The 21,114-nt window shown below is 38.6% G+C and overlaps 3 protein-coding genes and 1 pseudogene across 3 annotated transcripts; 2 read left to right on the plus strand and 2 right to left on the minus strand.

Annotated features, from left to right (window-relative positions):
* Positions 1-629: 629 nt before the first annotated feature.
* On the minus strand, positions 630-1,851 carry LOC131785448 (uncharacterized; annotated as a pseudogene).
* Positions 1,852-5,078: 3,227 nt separating this feature from the next.
* On the minus strand, positions 5,079-5,450 carry LOC136284278 (profilin-1A-like). Its single transcript, XM_066174270.1, has one exon. It carries the CDS (start codon positions 5,448-5,450, stop codon positions 5,079-5,081), a length of 372 nt encoding a protein of 123 aa, XP_066030367.1.
* Positions 5,451-15,330: 9,880 nt separating this feature from the next.
* On the plus strand, positions 15,331-17,529 carry LOC131785517 (adenosine receptor A1-like). The gene has a single exon (XM_059102424.2). The coding sequence runs from the start codon at positions 15,384-15,386 to the stop codon at positions 16,374-16,376; it is 993 nt and encodes a 330-aa protein (XP_058958407.2). The 5' UTR covers positions 15,331-15,383; the 3' UTR covers positions 16,377-17,529.
* A 328-nt stretch (positions 17,530-17,857) lies between these two features.
* LOC131785504 (adrenocorticotropic hormone receptor-like) lies at positions 17,858-20,026 on the plus strand. Its single transcript, XM_059102403.2, has one exon. It carries the CDS (start codon positions 18,114-18,116, stop codon positions 19,044-19,046), a length of 933 nt encoding a protein of 310 aa, XP_058958386.2. The 5' UTR covers positions 17,858-18,113; the 3' UTR covers positions 19,047-20,026.
* The last annotated feature ends 1,088 nt before the right edge of the window (positions 20,027-21,114 follow it).

Here is a 21,114-nt window from a genome sequence, read left to right on the forward strand (position 1 = left end):
ATAGATTGATTGAAAATATCACATATCGGCACACAAATAAGATCAGCACATTCCCTGACCAACCTAGCAGATATTTTGTCAAGGCCCGTTGCCTTTGACTTGTCTAGGTTATTTAAAAGTGAAAATACTTTATTTGGATTGGTGGGTTGGAGCTTAAAGATATCTTTGATAGCTACCACTATCGCAATTTATCTCACTGGCAAGTTTTGGACCAATATTAGCAAAGTGGTTATTGAATTCGTTTGATAGCTCCAACAGATTAGTTATCGTTAATCCGTTCACTTTTAGTGACGCTACTGACTTTTTCCCAGATTTTCGAGAGGTTAGCTCGTTTATAGTCTGCCAGGTATTTCGGGAGTCGCTGGTGTGCTTATTAAATCTATTTTGGTAATAAACTAGCTTAGCTGAGCGTATTTGCTCATTGGTTATATTTCTTTGTTTCTTAAATAATGCCCAATCGTTAAGATCATTTGTCTTGCTAGCTTTGATTTTTAATATGTCTCTATTATACATAGAGTCTTTCAATTCAGAGGTAATCCATGGAGAACTCCGTGAACGAACACACATCGTTTTCAGTGGGGCATGTTTGTCAGCAATAGCTAGAAATGTACATTTCCATTGCTGCCACATCACGTTTGGGTTGGAAGACTCATATACAATATCCCAACAAAATTTTGACGATCGTAATTTCGGAAATTTCTATATGTAATAGAATTATGTCCATTAGACATTCCGTTCTGGGCAAGTTTTCTATATACATTCACCATGCTATGATCACTTATCCCGATGTGACAAACTCCCGAACAAACGATCTTATCTGAGCAGTTGGTATAGATTAAATCAATTAGAGTTGAAGAGGTGGGTGTTATCCTCGTTGGTTCAGAGATGAGCTCCTCGAGTCCGTAGACATCGGCAATACTCCTTAATTTGGATACGTCATTGTCATATCGAGTAGTGATCATATCACAGTTCATGTCTCCCAGTACAAAAAATTCTACATTTTCACTCTCCAATTTTCCAATTAGGGAAAAGGTGAAAAAATGCCAATAGGAGAGTCAGGTGGTCTGTACCAAGTAACAATCACAAAAGATTTTGAATTTGGCTCATGGATTTCCAAGCAAATATTTTCTAATGCATCCATATGTAGGTCATTTCGTACAGTAAAGTTGATTGAGGTTTTTACATAGAAGCATACCCCACCGCCGGATTTTGTAAGTCTATCGCGGCGAATTATTTCGTATCCCGAAATATGAACTTCATGATCTCGAATACTCTCGTTCAGTTTCGTTTCATTTATGGAAACAATATCGATATCATTGTTTGCTAATAGGATTCTTAGCTCGTCTATATGTGTTGTTAATTGATTAATGTTGAGTGATGCCATTTTAAAACCGCGCAAAGGAGGCAATAGTGAGATGGATTTTCGGCTCTTTGGTTGCTTAATCGGTCCCGCACGGCATTGACGGAAAACACATTATCTCATTCTAGGTGCGATTTAAAATTATTATAAAACTGCTCGTTACCTTTAAAATTTAAGTGCAGTCCACCTTTGTTGAGTCCGCTATGAGATATGTTCTCATGATGGATTAATTTCCATCCATTTTGATGGCAGAACTTCTTTAGATGCTTGTTGGCTGTTTTCACTGCCTGGCCAAGCTTATCTTTTCTGCATACAAGCTCCGACAGCGTGACTATAGTATCGCAGGTGCCCTCGATCTTCCTCGCGAGATCCACAATCGATTCCGCCACAGCCTTTGGTTCTCTGGTTTTAAGATCATTAGTCCCAATGTGTTAAATCACTTCGTTGGGCGAAGGTTCTAGATTTGGCTTAAGGTAGTGATTCATGGCCATTGTCGTAGCGCCCGAGAAAGGCTTGACTATAACCCTATGGCCGACTGCTTTTCCCAGATCTTTTCCAGGTATTCTTGAGATCATCGAATCTCCTATGAGCAGGGTTGTGCGCTCTTTTGGTTGTTTTTGGGGTTCGAATTCTTTTCCTGTCAGGGTGTTGTTGGAAGCTCCTTTGTTTTTCGATTTCTTTCTTTTTTTCTATGATTTCACAATGAAGCCTTGTTCTTTGTTGGCGCAGGGTGTTGACTCATCCGTACTTTAGACAATGGTATGTTCATTAAAGGTGTTATTCGTTGAACGGCATTGAGTAGCTGCTTCTCTGGATACGATTTGCAATGCAAAACTTAAAGAATCGCGTTCTTGGACTAACTTTTAATTTTCTTCCTTCAAAGATATAATTATATCCCGAAGTCGAGAATTTTCGGATCAGGGATCAGGGAACACACTACAAATTTCATTTCAATTCCTAACGAATTAAAGGTGCACGATGAACATAAAGCTTATTATTATTACTTTAGCCACAATACTCCACAACAAAAACCTACTGACGTAATACCTTATCAAAGCACATTACTTAAATAAAAAGCAGAGCTTGAAAAACAATGTTTAAACTTCACTTTTAAAAATCATGCATTTTTATTCTTTAATACATTAAAATACCACCCCAAGCCCTACTGTTTGCTGCCTGATTTATATCTTTTACTGTACAAGTAAAATGAGTGCAATACCGTCTTCCACCCACCCCTCCCCACCCCGATAAGACGCAAACTCCTTCCGGGTCTTAAATCCATCACGTTAGTATATTAGCCAATCAGAGAGGAGTTTTTCCTCCTAAGAGTTCTCAACCATTCAACTGTGATGTGCGTGGACCCCACTTGATCACTCCTTTGATCATCGTGTTGAGGTGTGGCTTGGCTTGTGTGAAATTGACAAACTAATACTGCAAATATAATTGGGATCCACAGATTGCGAGTATCATAGGTGCAGGATTCTCGGCGGCTAATTATGCCGCCGACACTGGTGTTCCCTACACAACGGACAGTCTGAAAATGACGCTGGAAGAAGTCCAGAATGCCTGTAAAGCTGTAAAGGAAGGTGCGGCTGGTGCCATGAATGCTTCTGTGAGGGGTAAAACATACATGGTTCTTCGCAACGACGAGGATATGTGTTATTTCAAGAAAAAAGGAGAAGGTGGCGGTTGCTTTGGCAAGACTAAAACTCTTCTCGTAGCGGGAACATACAATGAAGGGCAGCAGGCTGGACAGCTTAACGATTTGCTTGGTAAAGTGGTACAGCATTTAAAGGGTTCGGGATACTGATCTTCCACTGACTCTTACACATACAAACGTTTATGCAGGAACAAAACCGCTTTTATTCCTTTGTTTGTGGGAGTTTTGGTCGATAACTTGAATCGTATAACCACTATTACGCATTTTGTGTTTAATTACTTTATAGATGTTATATAATGTCTATAAATAACTATTCTTCAGACTTACTTTATGCCAGCGCAACGCCTTTGAATACATAGCAAGGCTTGCAAAATTAGAATCTGTGCTTAAAATGAACTAATTCCTGTAATTTCGCTGTATAATTCTTCAATAAAAAGTTTAAAGTACAAGTAGTGTTCCTCAGTGTAAAACATACCTTTGTCTCGTTCGAAATTTTACCGCAATTGGTTGAAAAAGCTGCATTATGATTAAATTCACTGCATTAACTGGTCAGGAACAAAAGGTTATTATCTACTTTCAGAATAAATTACTATTAAACCGTCCAGGTTGCTCAGCTAACCCACCAGGAAAAAAAGGAAAGATCTTAATAGGCGAGATTATAATGACACAGATAGATCTTCGTAGCCGAATTAAACCCACCGAGAGATGGACAAGAGACCTTACATTTCTTGCTGGTTACTCGACCAGGAAAGATCGAGAAAATATTCTAAGAAATCAAGTCAATATAAAGCAGGCTAAGAAATTATAAGAGAGAGTGAGATCCAGACAGTGAGAACGGAACAAACAATTAACTAGCTTCGCTGCAGAACTGGAACAAAAGAGAATAAAACACTTTAAGAGTAGAGTTCAATTGAACTGTCCAGGTTGCTTAGCTAACGCTTGAGAAAACAAAAGAAATGGCTCAATGTTTAGAATTTTTTGGTAGTAATTTGGTAGCCCATACAACCGTGAATTTATCATGTATGAAAAAATGCTTCGAAGCTAAATGTACTGCCTCGACCTCTTCAAACTCCTTGCGATAGTCATAATACAAAGCTCCTGCTTTTAATAGCTACCCATGGTAGTCTTTGACAATTTTTTCGCGGACAACTTAGCCCCAGCAAAGCCTTCAGTTCGCAGGGAGTACTCTGGAATTGTTTGTGGGGGTGTGCAGCCCGGTAATCCGAATCCTCACCCTATTTCGGAGCAAAAAGAGCCATTTTCCACACCCGTTTTCATACCTGGCCTCTAAAATCCAAACCTGTTTTCAGACCTTTGGCATCGATGCCAAAGTCAAAGGAAGTAAAAGCCAACAAAAATACTGGTAAAATTCTGCCGAATGCGATCCTTTGCCTGCTTATATTTCTCTCTCATTCATTTGGAGAAGAAAAGATAAATTCGTTTACACTATCTCGTGGTTCCCTTGAGTACCGTACCCAATTCCAGACAATAATGGTCAAAATCTATACCCATTTTCAGACCAACACGGCTCAAAAACCATACCCTTTGGGGCGGCACATATCTTTATAGGTAATATCGCATGTTAACGATACACTCGTGGTTTGAATGACAAACACCCATTAGTGTAATCAAACTTACAAAAAAGAGAAGAGTCAAGGCAATTTTTCCACGTAAAAACTGTACAAAATGCAGCTTTTTCAACCAATTGCGGTAAAATTTCGAACGAGACAAAGGTGTGTTTTACACTGAGGAACACTACTTGTACTTTAAACTTTTTATTGAAGAATCATACAGCGAAATTACAGGAATTAGTTCATTTTAAGTACAAATCCTACTTCTGCGAGCCTTGCTATGTATTCAAAGGCGTTGCGCTGGCATAAAGTAAGTCTGAAGAATAGTTATTTATAAACATTATATAACATCTATAAAGTAATTAAACACAAAATGCGTAATAGTGGTTATACGATTCAAGTTATCGACCAAAACTCCCACAAACAAAGGAATAAAAGCGGTTTTGTTCCTGCATAAACGTTTGTATGTGTAAGAGTCAGTGGAAGATCAGTATCCCGAACCCTTTAAATGCTGTACCACTTTACCAAGCAAATCGTTAAGCTGTCCAGCCTGCTGCCCTTCATTGTATGTTCCCGCTACGAGAAGAGTTTTAGTCTTGCCAAAGCAACCGCCACCTTCTCCTTTTTTCTTGAAATAACACATATCCTCGTCGTTGCGAAGAACCATGTATGTTTTACCTCCCACAGAAGCATTCACGGCACCAGCCGCTCCTTCCTTTACAGCTTTACAGGCATTCTGGACTTCTTCCAGCGTCATTTTCAGACTGTCCGTTGTGTAGGGAACACCAGTGTCGGCGGCATAAATAGCTGCCGAGAATCCTGCACCTATGATACTCGCAATCTGTGGATCCCAACTCATATTTGCAGTATTAGTTTATCAATTTCACACAAGCCAAACCACACCTCAACACGATGATCAAAGGAGTGATCAAGTGGGGTCCACGCGCATCACTGTTGAATAATTGAGAACTCTCAGGAGGAAATACTCCTCTCTGATTGGCTAATACACTAACGTGATGGATTTAAGACCCGGAGGGAGTTTGCGTTTGCAACTTTCGTTGCCATTTTTCATAAATATATCTCGTTTTTCCGGCTGGGCAGTATTTTTAAGCAAACACGACGGTCACTACCTCAAGCCGATGAATAACTTATGAATCCTCTCTTTCATTCAAATCAGTTTGGTTGACAGAAAAATATTGGTTTCAGAATGAATTTGTATAGACAATAGTGTCATTACGTTGGTTGACAAGCGGCCTAAAACCCGTCTGCAATTAATTTTAATCGTTCACAAAAAGTACCTAGAAAGTTAAAACGGGAGGTATTTGGTTACAGTTAAACTGAACGATGGAACTTTCATTCATTTAATACCTGAATTTTCTCAAGCAATTTGTTCGCAGTGAAAGAGCGAGCGAAGTTTTAATTTAAGTTCTACAACAAATATACGCTATCTATGAGTCTTTCCAAGTCCGTTCAATTTGAACATTTGTAGCGTAAATTGCACAACAGAAACTGAAGGAAGTTTTTGAGAAAAGGCTGCATTAAAACCCTTTGTGTCTCGTTGGAGTATACCATTCGAATTTAGTTTTTGTGAAAGAAAGACCAGATTTACACACGCCATTGCAGCAAACAAACGAGCAAACTCTCACAACTTCAAAATAAAAAAATTGAATTTACTCACAATTACTTTCCTCGCCGTTTACTTAATGAACAGAGGTAAATCTTCGTACATGAATGAATCGTCGATGAGAGTGGATAATACTTACCGTTAGATCATTGACTGTTTTTGAACAAAACATTGTCGTGACAGTGCTTGCCAAACTAGTTCCGTTGTTTTTCAAATGCGCGCTCTCTAATTGACAGGCGTCAGATTGTGACAAATAGTTGTAAAAATAATGTTTCAAAGTTTGTTTGGATGCCTTTTAAATTATCGTTACGGAAATGCAAATTTTTTGCTGAGGCATCTCTCTTGAATTTGCATCACCTCTATTTTAACTACCATTTACTCGCTCAAAAACTGTTCAGTTTATGGAGGATCTTGCCGTATTTACAGCCCTAAATCATTCGGGTTCTTTCGGAAAGAATTTCGTCAAGTTTCAAAAAAATAAATATGTTATTTACCGGCTAAGGGTCGGTCCGTATACGGCCTCGGGCAGTATTTTCAAGACCTCGGTCACAGTTTTTCACCATACGGACCTCCCAGCCGGCAAATAAAATATATCTATTGCTTCGGAAAATTTATTACATTGCTCCATACGTCTATCCTTTCGTGAGTTCAGGTTAAAAAATGAAAGATTGTCGAGATATGATAGGCCAGTTGAAATTGTAGATAGGGCGCATTTTTTAACGCGTTCAATGTCGTTGCTTAAATAATCAGGCAGTGCATGATGGTTAAGTGGAGCACAATATTCGAGTACAGGTCTAATACAAGTGTTAAGAAGAAAGTACCGGACTGGCATGTCGTGCGATTAGCGCGCGCGCCGAGACATTTTTAAAATTTGACCAGTTCGTAAGCAAGTTACGCGTAGGTTTCTGGCGTGTTTTTTTTGTTTGTTTGTTTGTTTGTTTGTTTTTTTTCAGTTTAATCGCATTTTGGAGGTTTTTGTTTTCGAATTTGTGTTAGAAGCCGTTACCGTTTTACTGTCTTTTTACCGATTAAACTGCCTGCTTTTAAAGGAGATTTTCGTTATCGCTTCCGAGCAACAAGTGAGAAAGAAACTAATGATATCACGAGCCGGAACTTTGGCGCGCTTAAGCAATATGAGAAAGAACATCCGCTTATTAGCCTTTTTTAGTACGTCAGAAATATGATAATTCCATTGTAGGGCTGCTGGCTATTGTTGCGCCTAAAACTTTAACACTGTTCACACGTTCAAGTTCCGAAGAGTTGACAGTAATCGCATCAAACTGGTGTTCCGTTCTTTTAAAGTCAATCAGCAGTTCTTTACGCTTATCTGGGTTCAGCTGAAGCTTGTTTGTGATAGACCATTGCTCCACAGGTTTAACAGCGACTTGCATTGCACTTTGTGCTCCCCTTGGGACCACCTCAGCTAGTGTTGTATCATCCACATATTTCCGCGCCTAGAAGCCGGGTTTGTGGAGATCATTGATCATCAAGGTTGATGAGCCAGGGTCCAAGTTTGGTACCTTGAGGCACTCCAGATGGAACGGCTCCTTATTCCGAGAAACAGTCACTTGAAAGCTGTACACGTTGCTGCCTGTCCATAGGGAAGTCACAGACCCAACGAGCAACCCCGCTCGGAATGCGCAACCCAAGAATCTTGGCTGCCAGAGTATTGTGATCCACAAGGTCAAAAGCCTTTCTTACACTAACCCTGGGTTATCTTAACCTAGCTTTGAACAACCCGGCCCAGGAGCACAACACGCACCGCAGAATCGGTCCCGTCCGAGGCTTGCGCCCAGGTGTGCACCATTGCAATGAGAACATGAAGAGTTGAAGATTTTGGGATTGCGCCGAATTGGTTAGGATCAACAGTTCCAAGACCGCAGGGCCAATATATTTACTAACGATGAACTCTTCCACTAACTTGGACAGAGCCGAAGTTAAGGAGATGGGTCTGATATGCTTGGTGATGATGGTCACAGGTTTTACTTTCATCAGCGGTGAAACGTCAGCATCCTTCCACGACCGAGGAAGCTTCTGCTCAGCGAATGATGAGTTTACAATATCGCAAACCGGGGAAGTTAGAAATCCATCATATTCCCGAAGGAGCCAGTTGTTAATTCCATACATATGTATATGGTTACCAATCTTCCTGAAATTATAAGGCTTTCCATTTTCAGCTTTTAAGAAATAAAATTGTCATGTTCAGATCGACATTATACCAATCTTTATCTGTTGATGTATGTGATTTTCACTCGTTACGAAGCCGATGGTTCTGCTGTGAACTGTAACCACGGAAACTCAACTTTAATTAAGATAGTGTAAGATACACCAGAACTGTCTCAGTTTTTGATCACTTCATAGCGTAGTTCCATCATTTTCTTTACAAAGTGTGTTTACCAATGTTTTTCATCGTTAATTGCTTTTTAACTGAAAACTCAGACTTAGATAAATAATACCGTAAGCCTTTTAATCCTTGAGTCATTATTAACAGAAGTATCTTTTGTAAATACAGCACGTAGAGAAAGTTGTAAATATGTTCTGCCGTAATTTATAGAGATGGCGTACACTTAAGTCCAGCCCTTCTTCTTAGAAAGAACATGACTTGTAACAACTTGACAACTTTTTCCCTGTTTTACATGTTGTTAGTGATCGATTTTAATAGATAGAAATGTTTGTTGTTTTTTTTTTACATTGTTCATGTTGTATTGTTTTGGCCAGGCACTTCCGTAAAGTTTGTGCAATTTTACGAAAAAGATAGTTTTGACAACGTTTGCCTAGTCCAACGAGATCAAACTTCCTCGCAGGGTTGTTGATTTGTAGTAAGTACTCCTTTACTGTGTTCCTAAGAATGATAAGAAGCAATCTGTTTCGTACTTTCAAAGAGGACGAAGCGAATGATGGCGTACTTCGAGTAATTTTATTTTTAAAACCGCTTGTCAAAGCACTTAGTAAACATATTCTGATTGTTGAAATTAGAAGATCCTCGCAGCTAAGAACACTACTGAAACTAGTAGTTGTAAGTAGGACCTGAAAAAAATTTCAGGCCCGTACGGGATTTGAACCCATGACCTCTGGGATACCGGTGCAGCGCTCTACCAATTGAGCTAACAAGCCAACTGGGAGCTGGTCAATGAATTGGGTACAAATAAACATCCGAGTGAATGAAGATTTTAGATATATGATATATGTGAATTTTTCATATATCTAAAATCTTCATTCACTCGGATGTTTATTTGTACCCAATTCATTGACCAGCTCCCAGTTGGCTTGTTAGCTCAATTGGTAGAGCGCTGCACCGGTATCGCAGAGGTCATGGGTTCAAATCCCGTACGGGCCTGAAATTTTTTTCAGGTCCTACTTACAACTACTAGTTTCAGTAGTGTTCTTAGCTGCGAGGATCTTCTAATTTCATCTTTCCACCGCAGTGCAAATTTGTGAATTTTTCATATATCTAAAATATTCTGATTGGTCAGCTCATGTAGGGAGATAAATACTGACCAATAAAAGTGCATGTTATTTTAGACCCTTTAGTTGACTAATCTCCCAAGAGACTGGGCTGAGCAGTAACATCACGCCACAGTTTTCTGATTTCCGTATTGACCATTTGTTTTCTTCCAAGGAACTTAATAGATTTCTTGTTAGGATGTGTCTCTTATGGAAATTTGTACCTGTTCATTTTCAAGGAAAAGATAAAGAGATTTATTCACAGCTAACAGGGCCCGGTTGTTCAAAACCGCGATTAAACTAATCACCGATTAGGCCTAATCGGCGATTAAATTTCTTAATCGTGGGTTAGTTAGTCGTCGGTTAAAAAACGGTTGTTCAAAGGGAGATTACTCGGTCGATTTACTAATCCGCGATTAAGCATAAAATTAATTATATTAATTAATTATAATTTATTTTGTGCCAGTTTACGTCATAAAATTGCCGGAAATTTATTTTTGTCAATATGGCTTCTCCAGCGAAGAAAGTGCGGAAAGCAAACTTTTCACCCGCTGAAATTTCCGTTTTAACGGAAAAATTTGAAGAAAATATGGACATTCTTCAAAGTAAATTTACCAACAGTATAACAAATGCAAAAAAAAACAAGATTTGGGAAGAAATCTCGGAGGCAGTAAACGCCGTCGGTGTGACAGCAAGATCAACGCAGGAAGTACGAGACAAGTGGAAAAACCTCCAGAGTCACGCAAAAAGAGAATTCAGTTCCTTTAAAAGTGAATAGAAGAAGACAGGTGGTGGCCCTGCTCCCCCGAACCCATCAGAAGCCAGTTTAAAAATAATAAACATATTCAGTGACACTCCGTCATTTACTGGGTTACAGGGGTTTGAAACAGGTAAGTTTATAAATGGAAACATTATTGTAATACCTCTCAATGTCCATACCTTGCATAAAATGTATACTTCGCTAACAAACACAAAGCAAAGTGAAAATTAACGGACTTTAGACTTTTGTTTCTTTCTTATTTTCTTTTACATGTACTCCCACGTAAACAAAAAAACAAATGGCGCCCGAAAAGTCTGCCTTGCTCTTAATTCTTCGTCTGTATATCCATCTATCGTGAAACCGATGCTCCTTAACTCTCTTTGCTTCCTTTTTCTTCGCCCATCAACACCAACACAACCATACAACAAGTCAGCCATGTTGTGATTTTTATTTTTTAATCTGCCGATTAAGGATTTAATCCACCTAGCGAGCAGGGTTAGATTTAACCCTTGGTTTGATCGAAGGTTAGGAATAATCGGGCTTTGAACAACAGAAACTAATCGGCGACTGAAATTTAATCGGCGATTAGCCTATTTAATCGTGGATTAGCGCTAATCGCAGTTTTGAACAACCGGGCCCAGATGTATTTCGGAACATAACCTCGCGACAGAGAATCTTAATGATAAGGACACGCGCGTGTTCATCGCGCAGCCAATAGACGCTCCCCGACACACCCCCAGTTCAGCCCACAAAACTGACCTATAGCAAGCAAGAGTTCTACGAAGCCAAAGTAACTGCTTCAAAAACTGATCATCTACAATGGCTACTTCGCAAGAGTTTTAAATAAACATGCAAACATAGCTCAACCTCCTGAGATTTTAAAAGCCTTTACTGCACACAGGAACTAACTCTTCAAATTTTCCTGCAAAGTTCAAGAAACAAATACTAAATGATAAATATGTTTCCACGAACGAAGGGGTACGTCTAAACATCTATCATATCTGTCGAGCGAACTGTGATAGACAAACAAAGAACTTAGACTTCAACACTCTTTTAAACTCGATTTGTTCGGCTTAATATCCTAGTTCTTTGGTACAAAATCCGATGCAGAACGTTTTCGAATGCGAAAACAATAAGAAAAATCTGCGTGCAAAAACACCAAAATGTAATTAGGAACGTAAAAGGAAAGAAATCGCTGAGTGGGAATGCCGCAGTAACAGCTAGGAATAAAAAAGTGAGGTCACATAAAAGAAGCTTTGATCGCTGTTCTTAAATTTATTTAAATTGATGTTTTTTTTTCGGTTACCGATGAATTCTACTGATTTTCCAGATTAATCCAAAAAGATGCCGACAAAACCTATTACCTGAAAAACTGGTTTAACCTCTAAAGAAAATTTAAAAACAGACTTTTATTATTCAGGAAAATAAGAGAGGCCCTGGGAACGAAGTTAAATCTTTTGTAATATTATTTTTTCTTCGGCTTTCCCAGTTTCAAAATCAGAGCAAAGACAATTTGCAATTCTTTTATATTGAATGAACGATATATTTGTCAAATAATTTCGTAGATCAGGAAAATATCACTCAATAATCTTCAAAGTTAGCCAAAATTTGTCGAAGTTGCACTTCATATAACAGTTCTTGCAAACTTGGATGATTGTAACGTATAAAATTCAATGGAAATCAGCAAAATGAAATGGATATGATGGACGAGATATTCCGTGCTGTCATGAAAAAACTTCCCGCCGAGTATTATAAATTTTAAAAAAGACAGCCTCCGCTAAGACTCTTTAATATAAAATTAAGTTTCCAACCACATGTTATTTAATTTATATTGTCTTTCTGTGATGGATTAAAGTACAAAAAGGGCAAAAAAAAAAAGAAACGTCCATTTTCCAATTTTTCTTTTTTTTTTTGGGAGGGGGAGGATTCCTTATATTTTGGATAAACAAATTGGCCGGTAGGTTTAGAGGTGGAGCAATAAATCTATTAAAACACTTCCGCTGATCACCTCGAATTTGACAATTTGAGTGATGCATTTCCATGACCTTATATGAACATTGTACCAGGTCCACTGTTGAAACATCTACCTGTCATCATTCTATCTTTATGTCGCTCTCAGGACTTCTCTTCTTTTCGCCTACAATTTTTTTTTAACGAATGAGTTCTTTCTGACATACGTGAGTAAGGTGTTCAAAATTTATTGGACTGAAAGGATACTGATCTTTTATAAGTATGCGTTAAAAAAGTGGATAGCGTTGAAGGCGCGTTCTGACTGGCTACAGAACTCCGAACTGATCCTTCGTTATTCTTAAAGGGTAACCGACGGCTGGAAGGTCACTTTTTCGGAATACCGTCTAAATGCCTCGGGTAACACGTTGAAACAGATACAAGGTGCTTCTTATGCCTCTTTGTGCTTTTTTTCGCCGGGAAAACGGTCCTAATTGCAGCTTCGTGAGTCACCCGCTTTAACGCTTCGATTTTGATCATTTGACCTTGTGCGTTACACGTGTACATTAAGCAAAGTAAATATGGTGGATAGTAATTCGAGTAAAAGCAATTCTACTTCGAGGTCTGATTATTCAGATTTTGAGGCCTCGATGGAAGGTGAACATAATGAAAGGGTTTATGAACCTGTTGGTGAAATCAGGCCCTCGCGGTTTGAACCGCCTGGACGAACCTAAAATAGAGCACGAAAGTCAGATGAGGATCATGGGCCCGTGCGCCGCGGCCGCCTCAATCAAGAAAGCGAGAATGGTGAGTGCATTTACACTTGTAAATAAATTTTCTGAAAATCAGTCGCTTGTTAAATATAGGAGCGATCAAGTAAAGAAAACCAAATGTGCAGACTCTTGAATACCATGGGAGCGAAGTGCTTCTATGCTACACGCACGCACTTTCCGAAGCTAAGGTTTTACTGACTGAAAATGTAAACATACACGCTTGTGGAGGTGAATTGGATGGATTATACACATTTCCACGTAACTGAATCGGTTTTAAGTTTTCCTGCGTTGAATTTGGCGAACTACTAAAGATTTCTCGGCATTTACTTTAAAACACAATTCAGCAAAATATAGTATTCGCATATGATAAATGAAAATCCTCTTAATGTTAACTTATTGTTTACTTGTGGTCTTTGCACCTTGTTTATAGCCTAAAGTTTGAACTGTCTCTCACGTTTGTAACAGTTACTAAGCTGATAACTGTTCCTTTTGGTTAAGCCAATCAAACAAGTTTTGTTCTCTATTTCTTCTATTCAACATCGTGAAAAAATTGCTACTTTACTGGCTTTTTTTATTACAAGGCGTCAGTGTGGAGACTGCCAATTAATGTGGAGGGAGAAATAAAACATCTTTTGCCAAGAAGTAGATGTGGTCAAAAATGAAAATTGGAGGATGTTACGGTGGAACAGTTGCAGGCAGATGCCAGATGTATTGTCCAGCATCCAGGGTTAGGGGAAACTGGTGAAGGCTGAATCCGTCTGCATTTGTTTTAGTACATATTATAACTGTCAGCGCGGCTAAGAGTGATAGAGTTTTGGATAACTTGAGTGTGAACATATGTATTTACATATATATATATATATTAAAGTTCACGTCATAATTTGAGAAACATTACGCGCTAGCTATTACCGTAGCACGGGTTTGTCGCTGACCCGGTTCCTTTTTATTACCAAATCACTGCGTTTTAAACGGTGGGTGCAAGGCAGTCCCATGAAATGTGCTTTAGGGTCTCAGGCTGTCGGCTTGTTTTATTTACGATAAACGTGCGTGAGTAACTTACTGTTCACTCAGCTGACAGTTGTAAAGCATGGACTAAAAATATCTCTATAACTATATGACTCGATAATGGTTTTTACAGGCCCAAATTTTTCTTACACCGATCTGAGGTGATTACATAATTTTGATTTCAACTTTATAAATTATTCAAATCTGGAGTAAGATTTGAGAATTGGTGCCAAAAAAAATTCCAGCTCAGCTATTCCAGAAAACACTTCACTTTGCGACCTCCAGACACTTTCCCAGGAAAAATTAGTATGAGTTCAAGAAACTTTAAACTTCCTACACGTAAACACTAAATTGATTCATGCAGCTCTCATTAATAACTCTTTCCATGTTGGACTAATTGAGCGGGATGACCTCCAAGCCAAGATTCAAAACACCTTAATAAAGTAAATTCACAAATTCCCTTTGGCCAATCAGATAAAATTTCGAACAAGACAAAAACCTTGAGTATGAACTAGAAGATATTACATGGCCGCTCGGAGATAAGAAATTTGTCTTCCAGTGCTAAAAAATATTCCACGAGTGAGCGAACATGTTATCTGTACCATGTGAGGATATAATTTTTCGCGCAAAAGCTTTCAATTACTTGGTATTTTATCGGTGTTTACATGATAAGTTTCGTTGGGAGATTTCATTCTATATTCGATACAAATCTCGCTCTGTTTTACTTTTAGCTTGGCACCGGCTTTAACCAAAGTGCGAGCTTGAAAGCCTGAATTTTAAAAGAATGAAAACTAATTAAACGCAACCACATTCTCACTCATGATCGAAATATTACATTTTTATATCTCCAGTTTTACTGTCATGATGTCATATTGTATTTCTTTTAATGAAAATCTCTTTTATCTTATGTTTGGTACAAGCATGTAATGTTCTTCTCGGTGGTTCATTACATGTGCAATATCCTCTAGACCAAAACTGTCCGATAGTATTTCTGCTTGAGAAGATATTTTTCAATACTTCCAATTAAAATTGAATTCAGATGTACTTTCGGTTTCAAAAGTAAACTTCTAATTTAAGGGCTCAAAAGCGTGCTTTTGTATCCTCTTCAAAGTTAGTTGTGGGCAACGATCCTTGTAATATAATTTCGGCCACAATACAGTTGATATTGGTACACTCGCGAGAAAAAGTTATGGGAATCTGACGTAATTTGTTTCGAGCCATCTCGATGAGGCGACGACCATGAGCTGGCAAAATTCAACAAGTCGTTTCCCTTCTGACGTTTACCTTCAGATCATAAATGAGCCAGAGTACTGGCTGACTTTAGCTGTGGTTGGTTTCGCCTTGTCAGCTGTGACTGTGGTTGCAAATTCTATATTGCTAGCAACCATTTGGCACGATCCTTTGAGGTCGCTTCGAACTCCGCCATGTCTGTTGATCGCGAATTTAAGCTTGGCAGATTTGCTTGTGGGGTTGTGTGTAATCCCTATGGTGACGTTAAGGGATGTGTATCGATCTTTCCTACAAATGGTACCATTGCCGTCAATTGTGGGAACTATAACATCATGCATTCTGAGCGCAACACTCTTTGTCAGTAGCGCTACCATTGTTGCGATGTCAGCAGCTTGCTTTTACGCCATCGACAATCCCATTCGATACAAGACAAACATGACAAAGAAGAGAATTTACTGGTTGATAGTCATGGTATGGATAGCATCAGTTCTTATCTGCTGCCTTCCGGTGACGACTATTCCTGAAAATACGTTCATGCTCATATATATGCACACTCACATATCTCTGCCGGCCTTGCTTCTCATGATTATCTACATAAAAGGTTTTCGTTCCCTTTCGCGCCGACGCCGAGAACTTCTCCAAAGTACGAACGCGTCGGTCAGAAACCACAAGCTCGCTTTGGAACGTAAACGAAACATGGCTGTGATAGTGACGACAATTCTAATGATGTTCTACATCAGTTACCTCCCACGATTTATAATTTTTCATCTGGAGAACTTTTGCAGCCCTTGCCAAATCAACGAAGATTCAATAAGGTTTCATAAAACCGACGTGATTACTTCGCGCCTTATATTCTTCAATTCGGCTATAAATCCATTTGTTTACGCTTGGAGAATGCCGAAATACCGCCGATCTCTGGTAAGCTGCTGGAAAGCTCTCCAAAGTAAACTAAAGTCAACTTTGAAGCGTGAATTACAAGGTCGTTACGACAATGACAATTAATGGAGTCTAAACTTTTTTTAAGCTTCGTTCAATTTGAAGGGAAAAAATGATAAAAAACTAAAAAGCAGCGAACTTTTGTTCATGAACTGACAGTAAACCTAGAGGAATTAATTCCTTTAGAATTATGAGAAGAGTTTTCTGAATTAATTACTCCAACCGGCGGACAAAGTTCATTTGAGGCTCCAAGAGAAGTTTGAAAACCGCTTTTTTTGTGCGAATCATGTTAGGAGTGTTTTTTAGAAAGCTAGGGTTAAATGTGGTTAAGATGTGAAGGAAATACCACGGAAGAACTGCCATTCGGAGGACATAACCGAAAAGTTCAGTAGCCAAAACAGCGGAAACCAGAACAGCAGCAGCCAAAACAACAGCCTCGTTAATTTCAATTATGAACGATAAAACAATGAATTGAGGTCTACTGGTTTTTTAATTAGCATCTAATGACCTCTATACAACGCTCCCTATGAATAACAAGTTAGTGAGCATGTTCAAGCCTTATCACTTTCAGCCAAACAGGTTTGTTTATCCAACATATTATCAGCGACTGATAACATGTAGGTTGCCAAAACAAGAGAAAAAAGAAACATTTAGGAATTAAGAAATATTGTTATGTTGCGTTTCATTGAGGTTACGTGATTTTACGCAATAAAATGAAGTGCATTCTTTACCTCCGGAACTCCATTCAGTTGAGAAGCACGAATTCGTTTTTCATAGTTGTACGTGACCAAGCCTACAGTATACCCATGAAAAAATATTTTTAAAACGCTTATCAGTTTTTCACTTTATCGAGACACAATAACTTTCAAGTGGAATTTTACGAGTTTTGACTATTTTGTTCCGTGAATCAAGCGAAAATGGGACGAACATGATTTTAAATGTTTTTTTTTCCACCATGCAAGGGACACTGAGTTAGCGTACGATCGTCTCCTTCATAATTTAAGTGGAATCAGCGAACGAAGTGTAATATCAATTCCTTTTCAAATCCTTTCGGTGTACATTGGAAATACCTTGCTGTCATTTTACAATGTATACAGAGTTTAAGTTAAGTAGAATTTACGGACAAGGCCGGGCCGACGATATTCCACGTCATGTCCATCCTTTAGTAGGCAGAGGAAATACTCTCGTCTTAGAGTCATTTTATGTAAACAGTATATCAACTAATAAAGGTCAATGATATTCCTCGTCATATCCATCCTTTTTACGCAACCTTAAGCCTTAGTTACCCTCCTTTAGCCATAAGTAAAGTCAAATAAAATGCTTGGTTTGTTCTGTTACCGTATAACTAAAGTAGTATTAACGAACAAAGATTAATGGTATCATTTCCGTGTCATGTCCATCCGTTGTTACACAACTCTAAGCCTCAGTCATCTTTATTTAGTCATATAACCAAAGTCAAATTGACAAACAAAGGTTCTCTTCTTCCCAAGGGTGAAAAAAAGAGTTACGAGAGACGAATGAGAGAAACTACAAGCTACCCTAAGGTTATTCGTGACTTAAAGCGGAAATCATGGTCAGGTTTCTACGATCAATTCATCTCTCAGGAACTTTGCATGACGAGTTTATTGCTGAGATGACGAATTAAAGACGATATTGCATTCGCTCAGTGATGGCCAAGTTGAACTGTAGTCAACAAGAAAAGTTTAAAGTAAGCAGCGTGCTACAACCACCGTACTGAGGGAACTGGTTAAGACCAAGCTACCCAATTGAAAGGAGAAAAGCTGTCGTTCTGCTCGAGCCACTATGATCACCCAAAATGCTTCAGATCCGAGCCATGACTTTTATTTGTCGATAATCGATGATCCAATTTACTGGTTGACTTTAACTATAGTAGGATACATTTTTGCTACCGCCATCATCTTTACGAATGCCTTTCTGTTGTTCACAATTTACCAAGATCCGCGCAAGTCCCTACGCTCGCCTTCTTCACTTCTGATCGCAAATTTAAGCGTGTCAGATTTACTGCTGGGGTTTGGTGTTCTTCTGACAGCTGTGCGAGACACCTATCGGTATAAACAACTCCATATGCCTTTTATTGGTATCATAAAGGCTGTTATATACATTATTCACATTACTACTGTCTTCATTGGCGGATATTCTATAATAGCAATGTCAATCGCTTGTTATATCGCAATCAGCAGGCCGCTGGAATATAAATCTATCATAACAGCGAAGCGAATCAAGATATTTATCGTTGTGGTATGGGTGATATCGTTATCAACGTGCGTTTTTCCAGTAACGAGTGTTCCCCAAAATATTTACGAGCTCATTTACGCTCACACTCACGCCTCGCTACCTGCCGTGTTACTAACGTTGATTTATGTGAGCGTGTTTCGTGCTCTCGCGAGACGATCGCACGATCTTCAACTGAGTGGAAGTAAATCAATCTCGGACAACAAACACGTGTTGGAGCGACAGCGGAAGATGACTTTGACCGTCATTATAATTCTGGGATTATTTTTCATGACCTACATGCCTCAGTACATAACGGTACATCTGCTTCACTTCTGCAAGTCTTGTCAAGAATCGATAAATTTTCACAAAGTTGATGTGGCAGCCTCTAGGCTTTTGTGTCTAAGTTCAGCTATGAATCCCTTTGTCTACGCCTGGAGGGTTCCAAAGTATCGCTCTGCTTTCTTTGAATGTTTGAAGATTATCCGAAAGAGACTCGAATGAACGTTGGAATGGAAGCTGATAGGGAACACACAGGGCTAGAAACATCCTCGAAAGCCCGAAGAATTTAATCCGGAAAATTGGCAAACTAAAGGAAGTCAACCAAACCAGAGCTTGACATCAATATCTACAATGTTATAATTATTATGACAATAATTCCAATTGAGAGCCACTCGTCGACCATGATAAGTCTTAAAAGCGTCAAACTTTATGAAGGCGAAGGTTGAAATCAATTTATTATTTAAGAGGTAACCAAAAAAATTGTTATTTATGGCGTAATTTTTTATTTATTCGCAAAAGACGAAAATACCTTAAGTGAAAAACTGAGTGAGCTTGTTTTTGATTATTGACGGCGTGGGATGTCAATATCTTGGCACTAAAGTAGATAACCACATCTGTCATAGAATAAAGACAAAAGTGACATGGAAACAATATAGTATTGATCTGTTTTGTCACGGTTGCTGACTCTAGAAAGTTCAGCCTAAATTTTTAAGTTTGCAATTTGAAATTCAAGTCAGTTTTTCTTCACCCTTAGCACCGAGTTCATTTTTGGTCCTCAGTTCGTCGTCGGTGTTTTTGTTTCTGGCAAAAAAAATTTGTCAATTTTCTTTTTTTTTTAATAACTTTTGGCAGAAGTTCAAACCCTTACGCAAGCCGAATACTTAACATTTTTTAAAACACATGTTACTTTGGTTACAGTTCGATTGAATCCTTGTTACTCCAGCCGAATACTCAACATTTTTCTTTAATGATTAGTGGTTTCTCTCAAGTGGAGGGTAAATTTGCACATCACAAGGAAAAAAGATGAAATAGTGTCACTCTTTTTCTAGTAGAGTGTAAATTCCTTTTTAAAACAGAAAGCAAAAAAATCTCATTCATGTCATTTTTGAGCTTAGTTTTCCTTGATGCACAACTGATATATAAATGTGAAACTCAACTCTATGACTGTAAATATTTTTTCCTAGGATTTTTCAAATCACGTAAAAAATTTCCTCCAATATGTTTTATAAAAGTCAACGGGATATCTTTATAAATTGAAGCCATTGTCTCCGAAAAATTAATTGTACACGAAAAGAGCATTTAATGTTTTTCTGAATAATTAAATAATATATTGATGGGGAGCTTTTAAGGCCAATTCAAATTTTTATGAATTACGCCGCTACTTAACAACTTCCTTTAACCAGACATTTTTATTTGCTTGTGAAACCGGGAAGATGGATGAATAATTACAATATAATGACACATTAATGAGCGGCTACGGAAGGGCTTGCTACGGCATTGAAGCAAGGGCAGACGAATCAAATCCGGTGGTGTGTGGGCGCTGTTATCACGCAAAAACCTCAAAGGATATAGATCGTCTTGGGAAGGAATTAGGATGGTCCCTTGTCTCGATGGGATTACGACTATCGGGTTAACCGATAGTCGCAAAACGGCCAAAACATTGTAGCCTTTAGGCGAAAGAATTGATAAATTTTAATCGATAGTCGTAGAAAATGTTAACTGTAAAAAAGATTTGTGGTGACAACGATGGAATGATGGTAACCGTTAGCCGTAAAATGGCCAAAATTTTAACCGTTAGCCGTAAAATGGCCAAAATTTTAACCGTTAGCCGTAAGAGCTACCACCTATTGAGACCCTCTTTCCCTGAGAAAGCCTCGGCACCCCCGCCCCTCCCCCATCCCCCCCTCCCACCGCACTTTCCGTACTCTTTCGTTCAATTTTCATTCCTAATCACAGCAACAGCTTACAGCAAAGATGTAAAAATAACTGCAACACAAAATGATAACAAAAATATCGGTCTTACACACAATCATACATCGCTACCATTTCCATGCATGAAATTCAGACGGAAATCGGGGCCAATACGATTCTCTTGTTCTTCCCTCTGACCCTTTCGTGATATAAGCGCCTGTAGTGCGTGTTCAAAACGAAACATCTCGAACTTTTTTTGATTTCTGGACGACAAATGTGGGTGTTGATGTTTGTCCTTTATTAAGAATAAAGGATACAGATAAATAAACGTAGTTTAAAGTCGATTTGTGCATATGTCTTATCGATCACAAGCGCCGTG

This window comes from Pocillopora verrucosa, chromosome 1 (assembly GCF_036669915.1).
Source record: "Pocillopora verrucosa isolate sample1 chromosome 1, ASM3666991v2, whole genome shotgun sequence".
Classification (NCBI taxonomy): domain Eukaryota; kingdom Metazoa; phylum Cnidaria; class Anthozoa; order Scleractinia; family Pocilloporidae; genus Pocillopora; species Pocillopora verrucosa.

Coding starts and splice junctions, on each gene's coding strand:
- LOC136284278 (XM_066174270.1), bottom strand. CDS start 5,450: ATGAGTTGGGATCCACAGATTGCGAGTATCATAGGTGCAGGATTCTCG.
- LOC131785517 (XM_059102424.2), top strand. CDS start 15,384: ATGAGCTGGCAAAATTCAACAAGTCGTTTCCCTTCTGACGTTTACCTT.
- LOC131785504 (XM_059102403.2), top strand. CDS start 18,114: ATGATCACCCAAAATGCTTCAGATCCGAGCCATGACTTTTATTTGTCG.